At 46.6% G+C, this 19675-nt stretch overlaps 2 protein-coding genes across 2 annotated transcripts; both read left to right on the top strand.

Moving 5' to 3' along the window:
- Positions 1-7140: 7140 nt before the first annotated feature.
- Positions 7141-7476, top strand: LOC119356616. The gene has a single exon (XM_037623607.1). The coding sequence runs from the start codon at positions 7141-7143 to the stop codon at positions 7474-7476; it is 336 nt and encodes a 111-aa protein (XP_037479504.1).
- A 3760-nt stretch (positions 7477-11236) lies between these two features.
- On the top strand, positions 11237-11636 carry LOC119348839. The gene has a single exon (XM_037616830.1). The coding sequence runs from the start codon at positions 11301-11303 to the stop codon at positions 11634-11636; it is 336 nt and encodes a 111-aa protein (XP_037472727.1). The 5' UTR covers positions 11237-11300.
- Positions 11637-19675: the final 8039 nt, after the last annotated feature.

The following is a 19675-nucleotide window of genomic DNA, read 5'->3' as shown; positions in this document are numbered from 1 at the left end:
GCCTTGGCCAGAGGTTCTATAAAGTATGCCATGCTGTGTACCAAACCTATTGTATACCCTACACTAATTTTGGCAAGGGAGTACAATAGTGATCTAGGAGTAGATCACTGGACATCGGTCAAAATTATCCTTAGTGGAATAAGGATATGTTTCTCGATTATGGAGGTGACAAAAGGTTCGTCGTAAAAGGGTTACGTCGATACAAGTTTTGGCACTGATCCGGATGACTCTTAGTCTTCATCTGGATACATATTGAAAGTGGGAGCAATTAGCTAAAGTAGCTCCGTGCAGAGCATTGTAGACATAGACAATTGCAAAATACTTACAGATCTGAATATGGCAGACCCGTTGACTAAACTTCTCTCATGTGAACTAGATTACTGACTCTAGTAAACACTTTGGGTGTTGGTCACATATCGATGTGAACTATGGGTGTTAACCACATAAAGATGTGAACTATTGATGTTAGATCACATGGCGATGTGAACTAGATTATTGACTCTAGTGCAAGTGGAAGACTGAAGGAAATATGCCCTAGAGGCAATAATAATGTTATTATTTTATTTCCTTATATCATTATAAATGTTTATTATTCATGCTAGAATTGTATTATCCGGAAACATAATACTTGTGTGAATACATAGACAAACCAAACGTCACTAGTATGCCTCTACTTGACTAGCTCATTAATCAAACATGGTTATGTTTCCTAACCATAGACATGTGTTTGTTGGGGAACGTAGCATAAATTCTAAATTTTCCTACGTGTCACCAAGATCTATCTATGGAGTCATCTAGCAAGGATGGAGGAGTGGATCTACATACCCTTGTAGATCGCGCGCGGAAGCGTTCAAGAGAACGGGGTTGATGGAGTCGTACTCGTCGTGATCCAAATCATCGATGATCCTAGCGCCGAACGGACGGCACCTCCGCGTTCAACACACGTACGGAGCAGCGACGTCTCCTCCTTCTTGATCCAGCAAGGGGGAGGAGAGGTTGATGGAGATCCAGCAGCACGACGGCGTGGTGGTGGAAGTAGCGGGATTCCAACAGGGCTTCGCCAAGCGCTGCGGGAGGAGGGAGATGTGTCATAGGAGGGAGAGGGAGGCGCCAGGGCTTGGGTATGGTTGCCCTCCCTTCCCCCCACTATATATAGGGCCAAGGGAGAGGGGGAGGGCGCAGCCTTGCCCCTTCCTCCAAGGAAGGGTGCGGCCAAGGGGGGAGGAGTCCATCCTCCCCAAGGCACCTCGGAGGTGCCTTCCCCCTTTAGGACTCTCCCCTCCTCTTGTCCCTTTGGCGCATGGGCCTCTAGGGGCTGGTGCCCTTGGCCCATATAGGCCAAGGCACACCCCCTACAGCCCATGTGGCCCCCGGGGTAGGTGGCCCCACCCGGTGGACCCCCGGGACCCTTCCGGTGGTCCCGGTACAATACCGGTGACCCCGAAACTTGTCCCGATGGCCGAAATAGCACTTCCTATATATAATTCTTTACCTCCAGAGCATTCCGGAACTCCTCGTGATGTCCGGGATCTCATCCGGGACTCCGAAAAACTTTCGGGTTACCGCATACTAATATCTCTATAACCCTAGCGTCACCGAACCTTAAGTGTGTAGACCCTACGGGTTCGGGAGACATGCAGACATGACCGAGATGACTCTCCGGTCAATAACCAACAGCGGGATCTGGATACCCATGTTGGCTCCCACATGTTCCACGATGATCTCATCAGATGAACCACGATGTCAAGGACTTAATCAATCCCGTATACAATTCCCTTTGTCTAGCGGTACGATACTTGCCCGAGATTCGATCGTCGGTATCCCGATACCTTGTTCAATCTCGTTACCGGCAAGTCTCTTTACTCGTTCCGTAACACATCATCCCGTGATCAACTCCTTGGTCACATTGTGCACATTATGATGATGTCCTACCGAGTGGGCCCAGAGATACCTCTCCGTCACACGGAGTGACAAATCCCAGTCTCGATTCTTGCCAACCCAACAGACACTTTCAGAGATACCTGTAGTGTATCTTTATAGCCACCCAGTTACGTTGTGACGTTTGGCACACCCAAAGCACTCCTACGGTATCCGGGAGTTGCACAATCTCATGGTCTAAGGAAATGATACTTGACATTAGAAAAGCTTTAGCATACGAACTACATGATCTTTGTGCTAGGCTTAGGATTGGGTCTTGTCCATCACATCATTCTCCTAATGATGTGATCCCATTATCAACGACATCCAATGTCCATGGTCAGGAAACCGTAACCATCAATTGATCAACGAGCTAGTCAACTAGAGGCTTACTAGGGACATGGTGTTGTCTATGTATCCACACATGTATCTGAGTTTCCTATCAATACAATTCTAGCATGGATAATAAATGATTATCATGAACAAGGAAATATAATAATAATCAATTTATTATTGCCTCTAGGGCATATTTCCAACAGTGTTGTCATTTGATTAACGGGATCACATTATTAGGAGAATGATGTGATTGACATGACCCATTCCATTAGCTTAGCACCCGATCGTTTAGTATGTTGCTATTGCTTTCTTCCTGACTTATACATGTTCCTATGACTATGAGATTATGCAACTCCCGTTTGCCAGAGGAACACTTTGTGTGCTACCAAACGTCACAACATAACTGGGTGATTATAAAGGAGCTCTACAGGTGTCTCCAAAGGTACATGTTGGGTTGGCGTATTTCGAGATTAGGATTTGTCACTCCGATTGTCGGAGAGGTATCTCTGGGCCCTCTCGGTAATGCACATCACATAAGCCTTGCAAGCATTTCAACTAATGAGTTAGTTGCGAGATGATGTATTACGAAACGAGTAAAGAGACTTGCCGGTAACGAGATTGAACTAGGTATTGAGATACCGACGATCGAATCTCGGGCAAGTAAAATACCGATGACAAAGGGAACAACGTATGTTGTTATGCGGTCCGACCGATAAAGATCTTCGTAGAATATGCAGGAGCCAATATGAGCATCCAGGTTCCGCTATTGGTTATTGACCGGAGACGTGTCTCGGTCATGTCTACATTGTTCTCGAACCCGTAGGGTCCGCACGCTTAAGGTTTCGATGACAGTTATATTATGAGTTTATGAGTTTTGATGTACCGAAGTTAGTTCGGAGTCCCGGATGTGATCGCGGACATAACGAGGAGTCTCGAAATGGTCGAGACATAAAGATTAATATATTAGACGGCTATATTCGAACACCGGAAGTGTTCCGGGTGATTTCGGAGAAAACCGGAGAGCCGGAGGGTTACCGGAACCCTACCGGGAGAAGTAATGGGCCATATGGGCCTTAGTGGAGAGAGAGAGGGGCAGCCAGGGTGGGCCGTGTGCCTCCTCCCCCCCTGGTCCGAATTGGACTAGGAGAGGGGAGGCGGCGCCCCCCTTTCCTTCTCCCTCCCCACTTCCTCCCCCCTCCTAGTAGGAGTCCTACTCCTACTAGGAGGAGGACTCCTCCTGGCGCGCCAATAGGGGTCGGCCGGCCTCCTCCCCTTGCTCCTTTATATACGGGGGCAGGGGGCACCCCTAGACACACAAGTTGATCCACGTGATCATATTCTTAGCCGTGTGTGGTGCCCCCTTCCACCATAAACCTCGATAATATTGTAGCAGTGCTTAGGCGAAGCCCTGCGACGGTAGTACATCAAGATCGTCACCATGCCGTCGTGCTGACGGAACTCTACCCCGACACTTTGCTGGATCGGAGTCCGGGGATCGTCATCGAGCTGAACGTGTGCTAAAACTCGGAGGTGTCGTAGTTTCGGTGCTTGATCGCTCGGGCCGTGAAGACGTATGCTAACGCTTCCGTTGTCGGTCTACAAAGGTACGTAGATCACACTCTCCCCTCTCGTTGCTATGCATCACCATGATCTTGCGTGTGCGTAGGAAAATTTTGAAATTACTACGTTCCCCAACAGAAACTATAATAAAGATGCAATGTCAATCGATGAAGGAATTGATTTCTTTTTATTTTTGGGTTTGTAGTTGCCTACTCCCTACATCTGGAAATACCTGTTGGAGAAATGGATAATCTTCGTTAGTCTTCCTCATTCATAGAGACAATCTCCATGATATAGGAGAAATCACAAACAGTGCTCAAGCGAACAACCACCACTCCAACGGGCCCATGGCCAATGAGGTGGTGACCAACTGGCCATGCCTTGAAGGTCACTTATCTCTCTCACGCACGCTCATTGAATGAAGAATTTGGGTTCCAGACCATGCCTTGTCCCTCTCTACCTTGAACCTGACCACCCTCTGGAACTAACAAGCTGGCCAATCATGCAATTTCTTATGCTCCAATTCTTACCTTACCTCAATCAGAGCATTATCTTCTTTATCCTTAGGTATATAGTGTCATCTTCTTCTCCTCCAAAACTTTCTCAAGTTTAGTTTGCAATTTCCTAAGCTCAACATGTGGCTTTTTTCTCTTAGTAGATAACTGAAACTTTTCTTCAACATAACCAACATTATCGGTAATTCTACCTCCTTTCTCATGTTCATACATTCTCCATAGTTTGGTTAGTGCTTTCTTGAGCATTGGTGGACACTCTAAATCAAACCACTGGATACAATAACAAATTACTCCTTCATTCCTACAAATTCAAAAAGCAATACCTACTTAACATAATTGATTACATAAATCCCTACTATCTATACTACATTGCCTACATTGTCCTACTATCTATACATAGTATGACTTGAGAATAATCAACGGACAACAGAATTCATGATATCTTCTTTAAGTCAGTGGCCAAGAATATATATAATCAGTGGGCCACATATAAAATCGGTAACTTGCAATGCTCCCAAAACCTCCTGCATGTGTGCCATCCATCGAAGGCTACAAATTTGGCTTTTGTGGCTCAGTGATGGCAACGGGGAGGTACTTCTCCATCGGTTAGTCCTCAAAAAACTGGAGTCATACATGGTGTTGGGGCTCTAACAAGTCAAAAATACGTGTCATTTCAAAGAGAATCGAGCTTGAATCCAAAATCCACAAATCAATTAGAACCCTAACCCTAGAAACTAGAGATGTGGTACTCACGTGGTTGCCAAATGATCCATTGTCATCACACGATTCCCTCCCATTCGCCCATGAAACCATGGCAGAAATGTGGTAATGACGGCTGGCGGGTGCAACAACGACGAGATAGGGGCATTATAATGAGAGAGAGAGAGAGAGAGAGAGAGGAGCACGGGCAAACTGTTTTTGTGGGGGTTAACAGCTAGGGCTCACGGCCATCAGCCCCATGTCATGTATTGACCCGACAGGTTAGCCCGCCCTATCGACAAACATCTTAAAACGTGATAAGCCTCAAATCAGTGTAATTTGTAACCAGCGGGCCCCCAAATTTGTAGTTTTTTAAGGAAAAAAGAATAGTGGTAGTAAACTAGAACCCTAGCCCCAAATGTGGTGGTTTTTTGTTATTTACTCGGGGTATCCCACCCTAGTTTCCTCCGTCTTAGATTCACTCTGAGTTTATCTTAGTCTATTTTTCATATTCCCCAAAAAGTTCTTAAAGCGATTGATGTGATTAGATGTGCCTTCTTTTGGACATCTAAAGAGAGTTGCATGGGTGCCAAGTGCCTTATTGCCTGGATAAATGTTTGCAAGCCAAATTATTTTGGTTGTTTAGGCATTCAAAACCTGCATGTTCGGTATAATTGTCTTTAAGTTTGTCTTCAAACTATTTTCTTCACTTGATGGACCTTGGGTCCATTGGTTTACTTCACAACACCCACTACACCTTCCTAATCCAACAACCATTTTCCTTCCTCACGAAAATTACAAACGTCCACCTGCCCACACCACAAAAAATTCCCTTTGTCCTCACCGGTAATGGCCTCACTATGTTCTCCTGGACTGATACCTGGCTCACCCGCCTCCCCCTCGCCCTACAGTCCCAAAATTATTTCCCCACTCCACAAACCACCTAGTATTAGTGTCACATGTTTTGCAGAATAGTTTACTTGCTAACCTATAGAATCACCTAACCATGTTGCTATTGTCGAGTTGGATGTGTTGGTTTCATTGTTGCAGGATTTCCGCCTCGAGAACCAACAGGCCACAGAATCCTCAACCATGTGCTCAACTTCTCCTCCAAAGAAGCCCATTCCCACCTCATGGTTGAAGATGCCATTGCCCGCAATGTTGACTGCATCTGGTCCTGAAAAGTTTCCGTAAGAGTGAAGGTTTTCACTTGGCTACTCTATGATGACAAGCTCGGCACCAAGGCAAATATTCTCCAAAAGCACATGGGCCAAAAAAGCTCATGCCCGACATGCAACGCTCCAGTTGAAGACGAAATGCACTTATTCATCATTTTGCCATTGGTCCTTGGCCATTTGGCAATGAATGGGGATGCCTCCTCCTGGCTCCTTGCAGTTGCTTTGGGACGTTGCTACTCCTCCAGGACTATTTCCGGACATTTGGCCTACCATCCTACTTGCCATTCTTTGGAAGATTTGTGGCTCACCTAACAAAAAAGTTTAACGCAATGAGTCTCACCCCTCTCGCCTCACCGTTTGAAACATTGTTGACGAATTTACACTTTGGACTTGTAGAGGTTTTCAGAACCTAGTCTAAGGGTACACGTTATGCCTTGGTGTGAATACCTCTCCTCGCGCAACAGCGCTAACTTATCTCTTGTAACACTAAAAAAACTTGAACTTCGGTTCAACCTCTGTGTATCCTGCGCCATTCGTCTTGGGTATTCTCTTTGGTATTTTTGAATTTATCAGTTCCCAGTGTTTAGATGGGCCATGTGTGGTGTTGGCCGTGTGCATCTTAATCATACAGAAACTGAATGCGTGCTCGCTTGATGTGACGTTATGAATCAATAAAAGTGGTCGTTATCAAAAACAAAAAATCAAATAAGGTAGGCCTCGCTACGCATGCATTGCTACTGAACCATGGAACGCGTGACTCAACCACAATGCACCAAACACAGGTCCACGCCCGCTGCCATCACGCGCAAAACACCAGGAACCGCACGGTACAAATCCCTCACTTCGCGCGCGAGACCACACACCGTCCTAGTAGTCAAAGTTGAACACAACACACACATCCGCACGCACAAATCCGTGCACGAACCAACCGATCCATGGCGCCATGCCGAGCCACCGTCGTGAAGACGAGAGCGGTGTGCGTGCTCCTCCTCCTCCTCCTCCTGTCGGCCGACGTGCGGCCACAGTCCGTGGATGGGCAGGCGCCACCGGCTCCAGAGGTGGCCGTGACAATCGAAGCAGACGCCGACAGCCGCGGCAATGGCACCCGCGCCGGCGGCGCTGGGAACACCGCGAGGAAGGTGCTGAGCACCATCGACTGTCAGATCTGCGAGTCGACGTGCCGGGTCAAGTGCCTCATCAACAACCTCTTCCAGTGGGGCACCTGCTACCAGCGCTGCAAGGCCGACAATTGCAACGACTGGTGTAGGTAGTCAGCCGGCGAGTCACGGCACAAGAATGGAGCCGCGAATGGATCCCAAGTACAGCCGGGGGCTACATTACTATAGATGTCCTCGTGTCTCTCTTTATCAGAAAAAAAGATGTCCTTGTGTCCCGCCGCTGCTAATTTTTTTGGCTTCAACGCCTATATATAAAGATGACGCTGCTATTTTAATTTCATTTACATATAAACTCGAGCTCAGCGCAAACAATACAAACATTGACGCTCACAAACACATGCACATTAGCACATACATTCATTCCTATGAATTCACACACCCTAAGTCATTGAGCACAGTTTCATTTACAAGTAGAAACATGAATGTTTCCCTGCGCCTTTGTTCTGAAAAAAAAAGAATGTTACTACTTTTATATTGAACCGTGCGGTGCTATATCCTACATGCATGAGAAACTATAGAACAAGAAAATTCAACAATTCAAAAGTGTTTTCCTCGGACCAACAAATGAGCTAATCTATGTTTTCCTTTTTCTTTTTACGTTCACAAAATATATACTCCAGCACAAAAATCTAATTGTATTTTTTTTTTGCAAAAATGATTCAGGTCTATAATCATAGTTCACCGGAAGTACAAAGCACCTCAAACATAATAAAATTACATGAAGATATCGAGACCACCGAACGATCTAATTGTATATACTTATCTCCAAGGCTCATTAGATTTAGAGGATTCCGACGGAACTTTCACCAACTGTATTTTTCTCTATATTTAGCATTCGTTTCATAGGAATGGAGACACTAGATTCCTAAAGATTGCATTCATATTGACCTGATTTCTAAGGGTTCTTAGCATCAGCTAAGACCTCATGAAGATATCTCAATGACTTAAGGGAACATGGCATTCAATTTGTAATTTGTTTTTCTTATTCTATCATGTAAACCAAACATGCACCTATTGGGTAAGGGTGTGGTTAGGTCCTAGTCAAGTGACATAACATAAAAAAGAGAAAAAAAAAGAAACTAAAACATTTTTTTACACCGATCTCAATGTAACATCTCGCGGACATAGCATCGACTGAGACTTAATGAAGTCTCAATCGACAGACTTAGCAAGCCCGATTGGGTAAACCCATAAAAATGCACACGTTCTCGTTGTGGTTTGAGTTGCTTTTTATTCGGGGAATGTATGTACAAATTGTATCTGGGACGTGTGATATCATTTGTTTGTTCTTCACTAGAATGACGTATGATATCATTTTTATCAGTTAATTCAAGATTTTCATTAAGAAAAAATCTCCTTGCAAAGCATCAATGCTTCCTTCATAACCCTTGTCGCAAAGAAAGATTCTCCTTTAAACACCAATGACTACAGACCCATTTCTCTGCGTAACTGCACCACCAAAATCATCACAAAACTCCTTGCCAACAGGTTCCAAACAGTAATATTAAAGTTGGTGCATAAAAATTAGTATGGTTTTATCAAACAAAGAACTATTCAGGACTGCCTGGGATGGGCTTTTGAATATCTCCACCAATGTCATCAGTCAAAAAGACCCATTATAGTGCTCAAATTGGACTTTGAAAAGGCATTTGACTTAATTGAGCATAAAACAATAATTTCTATTCTAAAAGCAAGAGGCTTTGGTGACAAGTGGATCAACTGGATGAACATGATCTTCTCCTCTGGCAGTTCCTCTGTTCTTCTAAATGGTGTGCCAGGAAAAGTTTTCTTCTGTAAGAAAGGAGTAAGACAAGGTGATCCTTTATCCCCCCTCGTATTTGTTCTAGCAGTAGACATCCTCCAATCCATCCTGAATGAAGCCATGAGAAATAACCTTATCAATCCTCCAATCCCTAGTCAAGTCTGTCCTGAATTCCCAGTAATCCAATATGCAGATGATACCATCTTTGTCTTACTTGCCCAGTTAGTGCAACTTGCTCATATTAAAAACCTTCTTCTACACTTCACTGCTTTCACTGGTCTCAAGGTGAATTATGAGAAATCGATCATGGTTCCAATCAATGTACCTGAAGATGAACTGCCCAGTCTGCTGTCACTTCTTGGTTGCAAGTGTGTAAGCTTTCCTTTCACCTATCTAGGCCTTCCAATGAGCACATCAAACCAAAAATTGAATATTTCAACCCTATATTACAGAGGATTGACATAAGGTTGTCTGGATGCTCAACACTTTTATCTTATGATGGTAGATTGCTTCTGATTAAGTCAGTGTTTGCTTCACTGGCAATTTTCTACATGAGCACAATGGCTCTTCTAGCAGGAGTTATTGAGTAGCTTAACAAATTCCTCAGGCGGTTCTTTTGGAGAAAATAGAGGAGGGGGGCACAACACTTATTTCCTGGCAGAAAGTTTGCAAGCCCAAAATGCAGGGATGACTTGGCATTCTAGATATTGCAACCCACAATAAGGCACTTCTCATGAAGAATTTACATAAGTTCCTAAATTTGGCAGATATTCCTTGGATTAATCTGATTTGGGGATGACTTGGCATTCTAGATATTGCAACCCACAATAAGGCACTTCTCACGAAGAATTTACATAAGTTCCTAAATTTGGCAGATATTCCTTGGGTTAATCTGATTTGGGAAAAGCATTATCAACATGGGCCACCAACTGATGCTAGGGTTGGGTCCTTCTGGTGGAAAGCACACATCTCTCTTCTGGGTGATTTTAAGAATATTATGGAATGTAAGGTTGTCTCAGGTGCTACTGCTCTATTGTGGCAGGACAAGTCGATGGGTGAGCCACTATACATCCAATTTCCACAGCCTCATTCCTTCTCCACAAATCATTCTATCTCTGTCCAACATTATCATGCGGCAGATGATAGTATAGACAACTTCCAACTTCCATTATCAAATCAAGCCTTCAATCAACTTTAGCAGCTGGATAATCTTTTCCCACGGTTGACAAATTCTGCAAATGATCAATGGAGCCATGAAGGGAAGGCTAATTTGTCCTCCATCAGAGTTTACAACAGCTTGATCCCTAACTCGGAGGAGCACCCAATTTTCAAGATGATTTGGAAAAGTAAAAACAGACTGAGACACAAGATTTTCTTCTGGTTAGCTGCCCATGAGAGAATAAACACTAGAGCCTTGCTTCAAAGGAAAGGAATGCACTTAGATAACCCTCATTGCCCAGACTGTAGGCAGAGTGCTGAAGAGACAGTAATACACCTTCTGTGGGGCTGCACTTTTGCTCAGGACTGCTGGAATTCACTAATTCCTGGTAAGAAAAGAGGCACATCACTTTATGAAGAATTTCTCCTTGCATCAGAACATCTACCCAAGAAATTTTCCTCAGAAATTATAATTCTTGGATGTTGGAAAATTTGGACCCAAAGAAATGGCAAAGTATTTAGAGGTCTGCAGCAGACACTTCGAAGTTGGAGATATTTCCTTAAGCAGGATCTGAATCTGCTTCAACTCAAAATCAAGGAAAAGCATATTGGCAGTTTCAAGCTCTGGATCAGTAATAATTTGTAACATGTTTGGTTCTTTACCTAGAGAAGGTGTAGGTTGATTTATTTTTTTCCCTTTGGCCTCCTGGAGGCTTGTATTTGTACTCATTATTTGGCTAAATATAACACCGTAGAACAATTGTTCTACGGTTTACAGGTCGAAAAAATCATGCCATGAAATGTGTGACTCAACCACCTTCCACCAACACAGGTCCGCGGCCGTTGCCATCACGCACAAAGCACCACGAATCATACGTACAAATCCCCCGCGCACTACACCCTCACTTCGCGCGCGCCACCACACAACGTCGTCGTAGTCAACATTACACATACCAGAAGTACGTACACACAAACCCTCACACTAGAAGACCGATCCATGGCGCCATCCCCGGCCGCCGCCGTGAAGACGACGAGAGCGACGTGCGTGCTGTTGATCCTGCTCCTGTTGGCCGACGGGCGGTCGAGGCCCGTGGCTGGGCAGGCGCCACCGGCGCCCGAGGAGGCCGTGGCAATCGAGGCGGATGCCGACGGCCGTGGAAACGGCACCCGCGGCGGCGGCAGGAGCGCCGGGACGCCGAAGGAGTTGAGCGCCATCGACTGCCAGGTCTGCGAGTCGACGTGTCGGGTCAAGTGCCTCGTCAACAACCTCTTGCAGTGGGGCAGCTGCTACCAGCACTGCAAGGCCGACAACTGCAACGAGTGGTGTAGGTAGCCGTCCGTCGAGGTAACGCGCCGACGGATGCATGACACGCGCATGGATCCTCTACAAGAGGATGTCCGTTTTCTGCGATTCATGGTGTTGCTTTGAATGCAGCAAATCAGCTGCTCTATGTTTTCCTTTTTACATTCAACGAATTTGTATACTTTCCACACAAAAATCTATTTGTATATATAGTCATCTTCCATTTTGCTGAAGCCATTGAACTGTTCTCACCGTAATTCGGGTTGTTGTCTTTTTCGGGAATATGTTCAATCTGTAAATCGGCAGTCCTGGATGTGTGATGCTTGCTCTGTAGAAGAATCAACTGTGTTGGCCAGGTTGAGCATCCTTGCTACGAAACAAGGGAACGTGTGACTCAGCTACCATGCACCGACGTGGCTCCGTGCGGCGGCCAAGCCACACTTTGAGCTGGCCCGGTAGTCAACTGACTGCATAGCCATTTTTGTTGTTGCAACAACAAGCAGAAATCGTACAAAAAGATCTTCGAAATGCATACATCTGACTACACAACGATTTAGTTGACCACACATGATAGGCTTCCTGGCACGGTTACTCGGTCCACGGCCATTGTCATCACGCAAAAACACCATGAGCCGCACATAAAAATCATCGTGCATGCCACAGCGCGCTATGATACATCGTGAACGTTGCACGGACCACACACATACATGCATACAATCCCTCGCATCAAGCGACCAATCCATGGCGCCATGCCTGGCCGCCGCCGAGATCACTAGAGCAACGTTAGTGCTGCTGCTTATGCTCCTGTTAGCCGATCTGCGGTGTGAAATAACGGGGGCGACTCTTTTTCAGGAGAGTGAATTATTTTTTTTCCAGCATCAACCGCCTCATTTTTCCTTGGTAACAAAAACTAAAACTAAAATAAAAATGAAAATAGAAGCTAAGAAAGAATGCACTGACATTGGTATAATACAAAAAGAAGAAAGAACGTGGAAAAAACATAAAACAAATAATGAAGAAAATTACACAAAAACTGGTAAGTATCTCATTGTTTGCGAGTAAGATTCCTAGAGCCTTTTTTAGCTCATGCTCAAATATGATTTTGTATTGCAACCTTCGACAAATTAGTAGCAACCCATCTTAATATGCAACTTGAACAATACAGCATCCGACTTTCTACTACAATAAGTTTTGCCCGGCTGCGGTGAGGGAGGCCGATGATGGCGGCACGTCTTCTGCTCACTTCAGTACTTATAGTCGTCACTGGGTGGTTTACGGATCTGAATATAATTTTTTTTATTTTTAGTGTTTGTTATACTGCCATGATTAAAGATAAGTTGATTGGATGTTTTCCCGCACAAAAAAAAGAACAATACAACATCGATCGAGTCAAATGTGACATGCAAAATACCACTATGTTGGGACTAATTAGACACTCATTGTCTGGAGATAGATGTTCTAATTGAACTAGAAGAACTTAATACCAAAGCTCCAAGAGAGAACAAGAAAGTGTACACCTTCAGTCATTGATAGTGTCATAGATGGCGGCAGAGAGAGCTCTCTGTTGGCGTTCGAGGCAGGCAGGCGACGACGAGTCGAACCCAGAGGCGGCAGAGGCTACTCGAAGCTGGCATAGGCCAGGGGCGACAAGTCGGTGGTTGGAAAGGAAGGCAGTGTAATCCAATTTATCGAAATATAGAGATGTGAGATTTAGTTTTCAAGTCCTAACTGATGCAAATCCAATAATAAAAATAAGTAACGAATCTGGCGAACTTTAGACCACAAAAATATCTTTTTGTTTGCGGAATCATCTTTTTTATGTTGTAATATTTTTTTAATCTTTTTCAGCATGCATTTAGCAATTCTTCTTTCAGTATGTAAACGGACAAAATTTGTTCAATTTGTTTTAGTTGACTATTAAATAATGTATAGCTTCCCGCAAAAAAAGAAATACTGTATAGCTTCTAGCATGCATACCCATCACGCAAACCGCATGGGAGACCAAATTTAGAGTCGTTCGCGACCGAATAAGAAAAGAACAATGAGAAGCATGTATGCATGCATGGATTTGGTCGCTGATTTATAATTGTGATAATTGTGAGGCATCCTACCGATGCATGTATGCATTGTACACCGCGCACGAGATGCAGGAATGCAACGGGAGCAGAGTGCAATATCTTGAATCGGGCGAAACTAGATTCTCCGGTCTCTCATTGCCATGGACCACCGTTCCCGGCGGTGGACGAATGTAATAAAATTCAATTCTTTAGGCCCCCAGGCGAGTGTCCATTCATGCATGCACCTCTGGATCTCAAAAAACTACTCCTAGTTGTGGCTAAAACGAGGAGCCTCCGACGCTGTGCAGGGGCAACAGGGTGCAGCCTGGAATCGAAGGCGCACCGGTGATATCCCTGGCGTTTCGGTCGCTTGGCATGCCTGCCGCGGCGATAACTACTCCGACACTGCCTTGAGTACCAAGTCTGCATCACTGCAGGCACGGCAGTGTTGGGTCGATTGTCAGCTATTGTATTTCGGTACCAGGTAGGGCAGCACTCTTCGAAAAGTGGCTGAAGAGGCCGAGCTCCACTGAGCTCTATATACATTTTTCAGTCAAAATACCTTTTTCATAACTCAAAAAAATCTGAAAAAATATTTTCATGTAGACATATACTTTAAGTATACATGTACAAATTTTCATAAATATATGTATTCATATGTGATGTATAAAAAAAGATAAATACACAGATTGAAATAGGCTTTTTCTTTGTTGTATTTGTGTCAGATATTTGGTTTTTTTTTGTGTGTAGCATGCAAATGATCAAATTAGTTACTAAAAATCTATACATACTTAAAGAATGTGCATATGTATTTGTACAAAAAAATTGGCATTTTTTGAAACTTTTAAATATATTTTGATTTTTTTTTTTTTTTGCAAAACGAGCTTCATGGAGCCCGGTCTTTGCAACGCCACACTCAGCACTCTTCAAGTTCAATGCCGCATCACTGCACTGAACGGGGGCAGAGTTCATCATCACTGAACTCGCGATCTTGGCGTCAGGAAATGGGACTGAAGAAACTCGAGCAGAGTTCATCTCGGTCGCAGCTTATCATTACCTAGCCTGCCTGAATGATGATCACTGGCTGGAGCACTACTGCTGCTACCTCCGGGAGCAGAGTAGAATACACAGAAGCATCGGTCCATCCCACAATCACCGCACCGCACCGTAAAAAATCGAGGGATAAGCTGCGCCAGGGACCACTGCAGAGCGTTAAACAAAAGATTTCGTTAATGACTTTGCTTAATTAGGTTGTTGCTTTCCGGCAGAGATAGCCCGATCGAGGTAAAGCCGGAGGGCCTGCGCGAGGGCAAAGTGAAACGGAACCCAGCTGACGATAGTCAGATGAAACAGAAGCTTTCAGTCGTCCTCGTCAAAGCTTTGGTCATCGCATTGCATGGCACGCACCTACGCAGCATCTTTTTTGATCTTTTTTTTTGTGGAAATCTTTTTTGATCTTTTGCCTGTGATGAGACGAGACGATAGCGAGAGGTAAACGGGACGAAAGGAACCTCACCCGCGTCTGGTCGTTCCTCGTGCAACAACAAGCCAGAAAGAAGTCAAAGGAGAGAATGTATCCATAGACAGAATGCATCCATAGATATGCAACCCAGGTATGAGCATCTCCATCGGCGACCCGTAAATTTCATCCCGCATCCGTCTGGCGCGGACATATGGAGACCCATAAATTTCATCCTGCATCCGTCTGGCGGACAGAGAACAAGTCCGCAGACACAAATACTGGAGGCTGCCATCCAACGCTATTATGTATATGTTCGTCAGCAAATGGCGATTTAAAATTCAAATCTAATCCGATCCACATGGCATGCCGAACCACACCACTGTTAGATCGCATGCCCGGCTACAGTCAAAAAGAGGCAAGTATATTTAGCTTTTACATATTGAATCCAAAAAAATATCAGTCCAGCAGTCTGTATAATTTTCTCCCCTGCCGGACTGGCACCCAGCGATCTGCTCCCTGATCAAGGTGTCGTCATCGCCGTGTAGGCACTCTCAGCGACCTCACTGTCCGCCGCCATCACCCGATCTTTCTGCCGCTGCAACATCTAGTAGCGCACTGCACGATCACTCTTGCGTCGGCATCCAAAGAGTCCAGATTCAAGGTCAACATCTTGACGTCCTCCGCATTGGCGGCGATCTTCAACTTCTTTTTCTCGAGCGGGCCATTGCCTCCATCAACAATTTGAATCTCTCCATCATGGTCCTCCTCTCTTCGAGTTTGAACTTCTTGTCCGTTGCCTCCATCAACAATTTGAACCTCTTCGTCTTTTTCTCTTCCTTGAGGTCCGAGCGCTTCACGCATGCCTCCTTCTTCGACAAGATGTCTTTGAACCTCTCCGTCAGCCTGGCCGCCGCACCTTCTCGCTTCGCCCTCTCCTCCTCTCACTTCTTCCCCCATAAAATTTTTCAAAACTTCATCAGCTGTTCTTGGGTTGGGTCGGTGGGGTCACCGATTTCTTCCTCGGTGGCTTGGGCGGCGGTCATGACAATGAAAAGGTTCCACTTCGATTGCCCATTCAACTTCAACCAACAATGCATGACGGTTAATTTTTTTCTTCTCCAACTTTTTGTACACCAAACAAGCACGAGAATGCTATAGAGTGAAACATGGCAACAATGCATATCTGGCTAGTGAGCAACAAAACTAAGCTTATACGCTTAGTGAGCAAAAAAAAAACTAAGCATGTCCGGCTAGTGATCAACTTACTTGCTCGGTGATTTGTGCACCGCTAGGCCACTGTGCGGTGAGATGCTTCAAGTACCCGCAATACTTGGACACGACCTCTTGGATGGTGTACTATCGATGCTTGTGGGACTTTGATTCATGGTTGTGGATGACCGCATCGGAGTAGGGGGGAAATGTTTCTATTCGTGGAACCAAATGTGAACATTGTTCCAATATGTTGTGCCCTTTTGCTCCGTGCCATGGGTTAGATCGAGGCTAATGGCAAACCATGCATCGCAGAACACCTTGTCCTCCCGCATGTTGAAACTTTCTCCTCTGTCCTTCTTCTTTGGATCGCCGGCTATATCATTCGGATCAGCTTTCTCGTCGTCCTCCCCCTCCTCCTCTGTCCCCCCCCCCTCCTCCTCCCCCTCATATTGCTGTTGTCTGCCGGCCCAATGTTGCTCTTGTCGTGTGCCCACGTCGGTCTGGGTGCAGGACTGCTACGTGCCTGTATGGGTGTAGGATTGTTGTTGTTGGTAGTTACCAAACTGGGTGGAATCCAAATCTTCCACATGCCCGTCCTCATAGCCACATCCTCTCCTTTGTCCCCGTCATGGATGATGTCGAGCATCTCCCTGTCCGGGTCGTCGTACGCCTGATCCCCCGCTTTAGGCATTGCCGCAAACAGTGTGAGGGTACCTGTCGTGGTTCTAAGCCTGACAGTAGAGTGGGGGTAGGTATGGAGAGGCAAGGTCCTAGCTATGGAGAGGTTGTAAACACAAGGGATGTACGAGTTCAGGCCCTTCTCGGAAGAAGTAATAGCCCTACGTCTCGGAGCCCGGAGGCGGTCGAGTGGATTATGAGTATATGAGTTACAAGGTGCCGAACCCCTCTACCTGTGGAGGGGTGTGGCTTATATAGAGTGCGCCAGGACCCCAGCCAGCCCCACGTAGGAGAGGGTTTAAGGTGAGTTAAGTCTGGGGCGTTACTGGTAACGCCCCACATAAAGTGCCTTTACTATCATAAAGCCTACTTAATTACAGACCGTTGCAGTGCAGAGTGCCTCTTGACCTTCTGGTGGTCGAGTGAGTCTTCGTGGTCGAGTCCTTCAGGTCAGTCGAGTGAGTCCTTCGTTGGTCGACTGGAAGGCGACCTCTTCTAAGGATGTCTTTGGGTAAGGTACTTAGATCAGGTTCATGACCCTACCCTAGGTACATGACCCCATCATTAGCCCCCGAATGGATTGAGGCTTCGAGTGAGGAAGGAGTTGATGTCGTTTCCGATTAACCTTTGCGCTCTGGTCGTGCGTTGTTCTGGACCAAAGAATCTCTTCGTCGACAGTGAGCAACTTGTCTTCAGTCGACTCGATCCATTCTCTTCTTGCGTCGAGTGACCTTTCGGGCTTCGACGATCTCCGAGCGACGGATCGCGGGAAACTCCGTGTCTGACAGACTGATCTGCTGTTCGCGGATTTCGCGAGATGCGAAATTTGGGGACGCGCGCGAAGCGGAGCGGACCGCGGCGTTCGGATGGGACGGGACATAGACGCCTCGATCTTCGCGCCGCTTTTTTCGCCACGTATCCCGTCTGCATAACTGTTCCTGGATATGATTAGATCTACCGGGGCCACCTGTCATCCACTCGGAAGGGACCTTATAAATGCGCCCGGCGAGGATTTCTGTACTGTGCCTCAGCATTCTCTCTCTCTCTCTCTCTGCTTCCTTCTTCCCCGCCCAGCGTGCTCGCTCTCGCCCCCGCACAAATTCCCTTCGCGCATCTCGCCGGCAACCATGGCCAAGGAGAAGACGGCGGCGCTGGAACGTGCGAAGAAGGTGTCGGCGTCGGAGAAGGCAAAGGGGAGATCCACCAGCCGCGGCGGGTCCTCGTCCAGATCCCGCCTGCCGAAGGGCTGGGTCCAAGGAGACTGGATCCAGTCGACCATCACAGAGAATGACCTCCTCGACATGGCCAACGAGGGCTTGATCCCTCATGGAGCTGCGAGGCTTTCGGGGAAGGAGTGGCAGCCCCAGCCAGAAGAGGGTGAGTGTGTGCTCTTGGCCACCCATGTTGATCGTGGATTTTCCTTGCCGCCGAGTGTTTTCTTCCGTGGCTTCTTGAATTTCTTTGGAGCGCAGCTCCACCACTTTACCCCAAACTCTATTGCCTATCTTGCCGCGTTCGTGTCCATGTGTGAGGGTTTCCTGGGCTGTCGACCACACTGGGGTTTGTTCAAGCATATATTCACGTGTCGCTCTCAGACCGTGAAGAAGGCGAGCCCAGGTGATGAGAAAACCCGAGTTGTCCAAATGTGTGGGGGTCTGGGGATCCAGGTGAGGAATAAGAGCACCTTCCCGCCCATGACCTTTCCCGAGTCCGTCAGAGGCTGGCAGTCGACTTGGTTCTACTGCCAGGTCCAGTCGACACCAGGGCAGTCGAGTGGACTCCCTCCGTTTACCATGGACCGAGTGAACAAGCCCTCCCCTCTGAAGTTGATTCCGGAGGAGAAAGCTGACGTGAAGATGTTGATGGAGCGCGTGGTGTAGTTGGTTCAGGAGGGAGTGACGGGCATGGATCTCCTGGAGGTCTTCCTTAGGCGTCGCATCCAGCCCCTTCAGTTCCGGAGCCACTGCATGTGGTTGTACTGTGGGACTGAAGACGAGACTAGAGTCCATCCAGAAGCAGTCGACGACGTCACTCTGGAAAGATGGATGGTAGCCGTTACCGGAAATAAGGATAACCCACGCGGAGCCAGAAGGATTCCTCCACTCGACCACAACAGCGATCCAAACAAGGTACACTTGCTGTGCTCCCCACTGCGTTCTTGTCGCATTCATTTCCGTTTATCCTGCCGACTGGTCGACTGATTCTTGTCTTGATATCTGCTAGGCTCTCACCGAGCTGTACTCGATGCCCAATGGGGCTCAAGCTCCGACTGAGGAGGGTGAGGCGAGCGGGGGCGAGAGCCAGGAAGAGGAGGAATGGGACTCGGACGTTGCAGAGGATGACGACGATGATGATGATGACGACGGCGATGAAGATGACGTTGAGGACGAGGAAGAAGAGGAGGAGGAGGTCGTACCACCGCGCTCAGAAAGGCGGTCGAAGCTGGTCCACGACCCTTCGTCTGAACGTGGCAAGGGGGTTGCGACCGTTGTTCAGTCGACCAAGCGCCCTCGGACCACCTCTCCGGTGCCGACTGAAAAGGCGCCGAAGCAGCCCAGGGCGGCCTCGTCGAAGCCGATCAAGCTCCTGCCGAAGATGAAGGTGTCTATCCCCACCATATCAGGGTAATCGTGCTGCTTAAGTCTTCTTATTTTGTGTGA

The sequence above is a fragment of the Triticum dicoccoides genome, chromosome 1A (assembly GCF_002162155.2).
Source record: "Triticum dicoccoides isolate Atlit2015 ecotype Zavitan chromosome 1A, WEW_v2.0, whole genome shotgun sequence".
NCBI lineage: Eukaryota > Viridiplantae > Streptophyta > Magnoliopsida > Poales > Poaceae > Triticum > Triticum dicoccoides.
The sequence above is the reverse complement of the archived record's forward strand: the minus strand, read 5'-3'. Positions and strand labels throughout refer to the sequence as shown.

What these genes read in the sequence shown, in the direction of transcription:
- LOC119356616 (XM_037623607.1), top strand. Translation starts at nt 7,141, where the DNA reads ATGGCGCCATGCCGAGCCACCGTCGTGAAGACGAGAGCGGTGTGCGTG.
- LOC119348839 (XM_037616830.1), top strand. Translation starts at nt 11,301, where the DNA reads ATGGCGCCATCCCCGGCCGCCGCCGTGAAGACGACGAGAGCGACGTGC.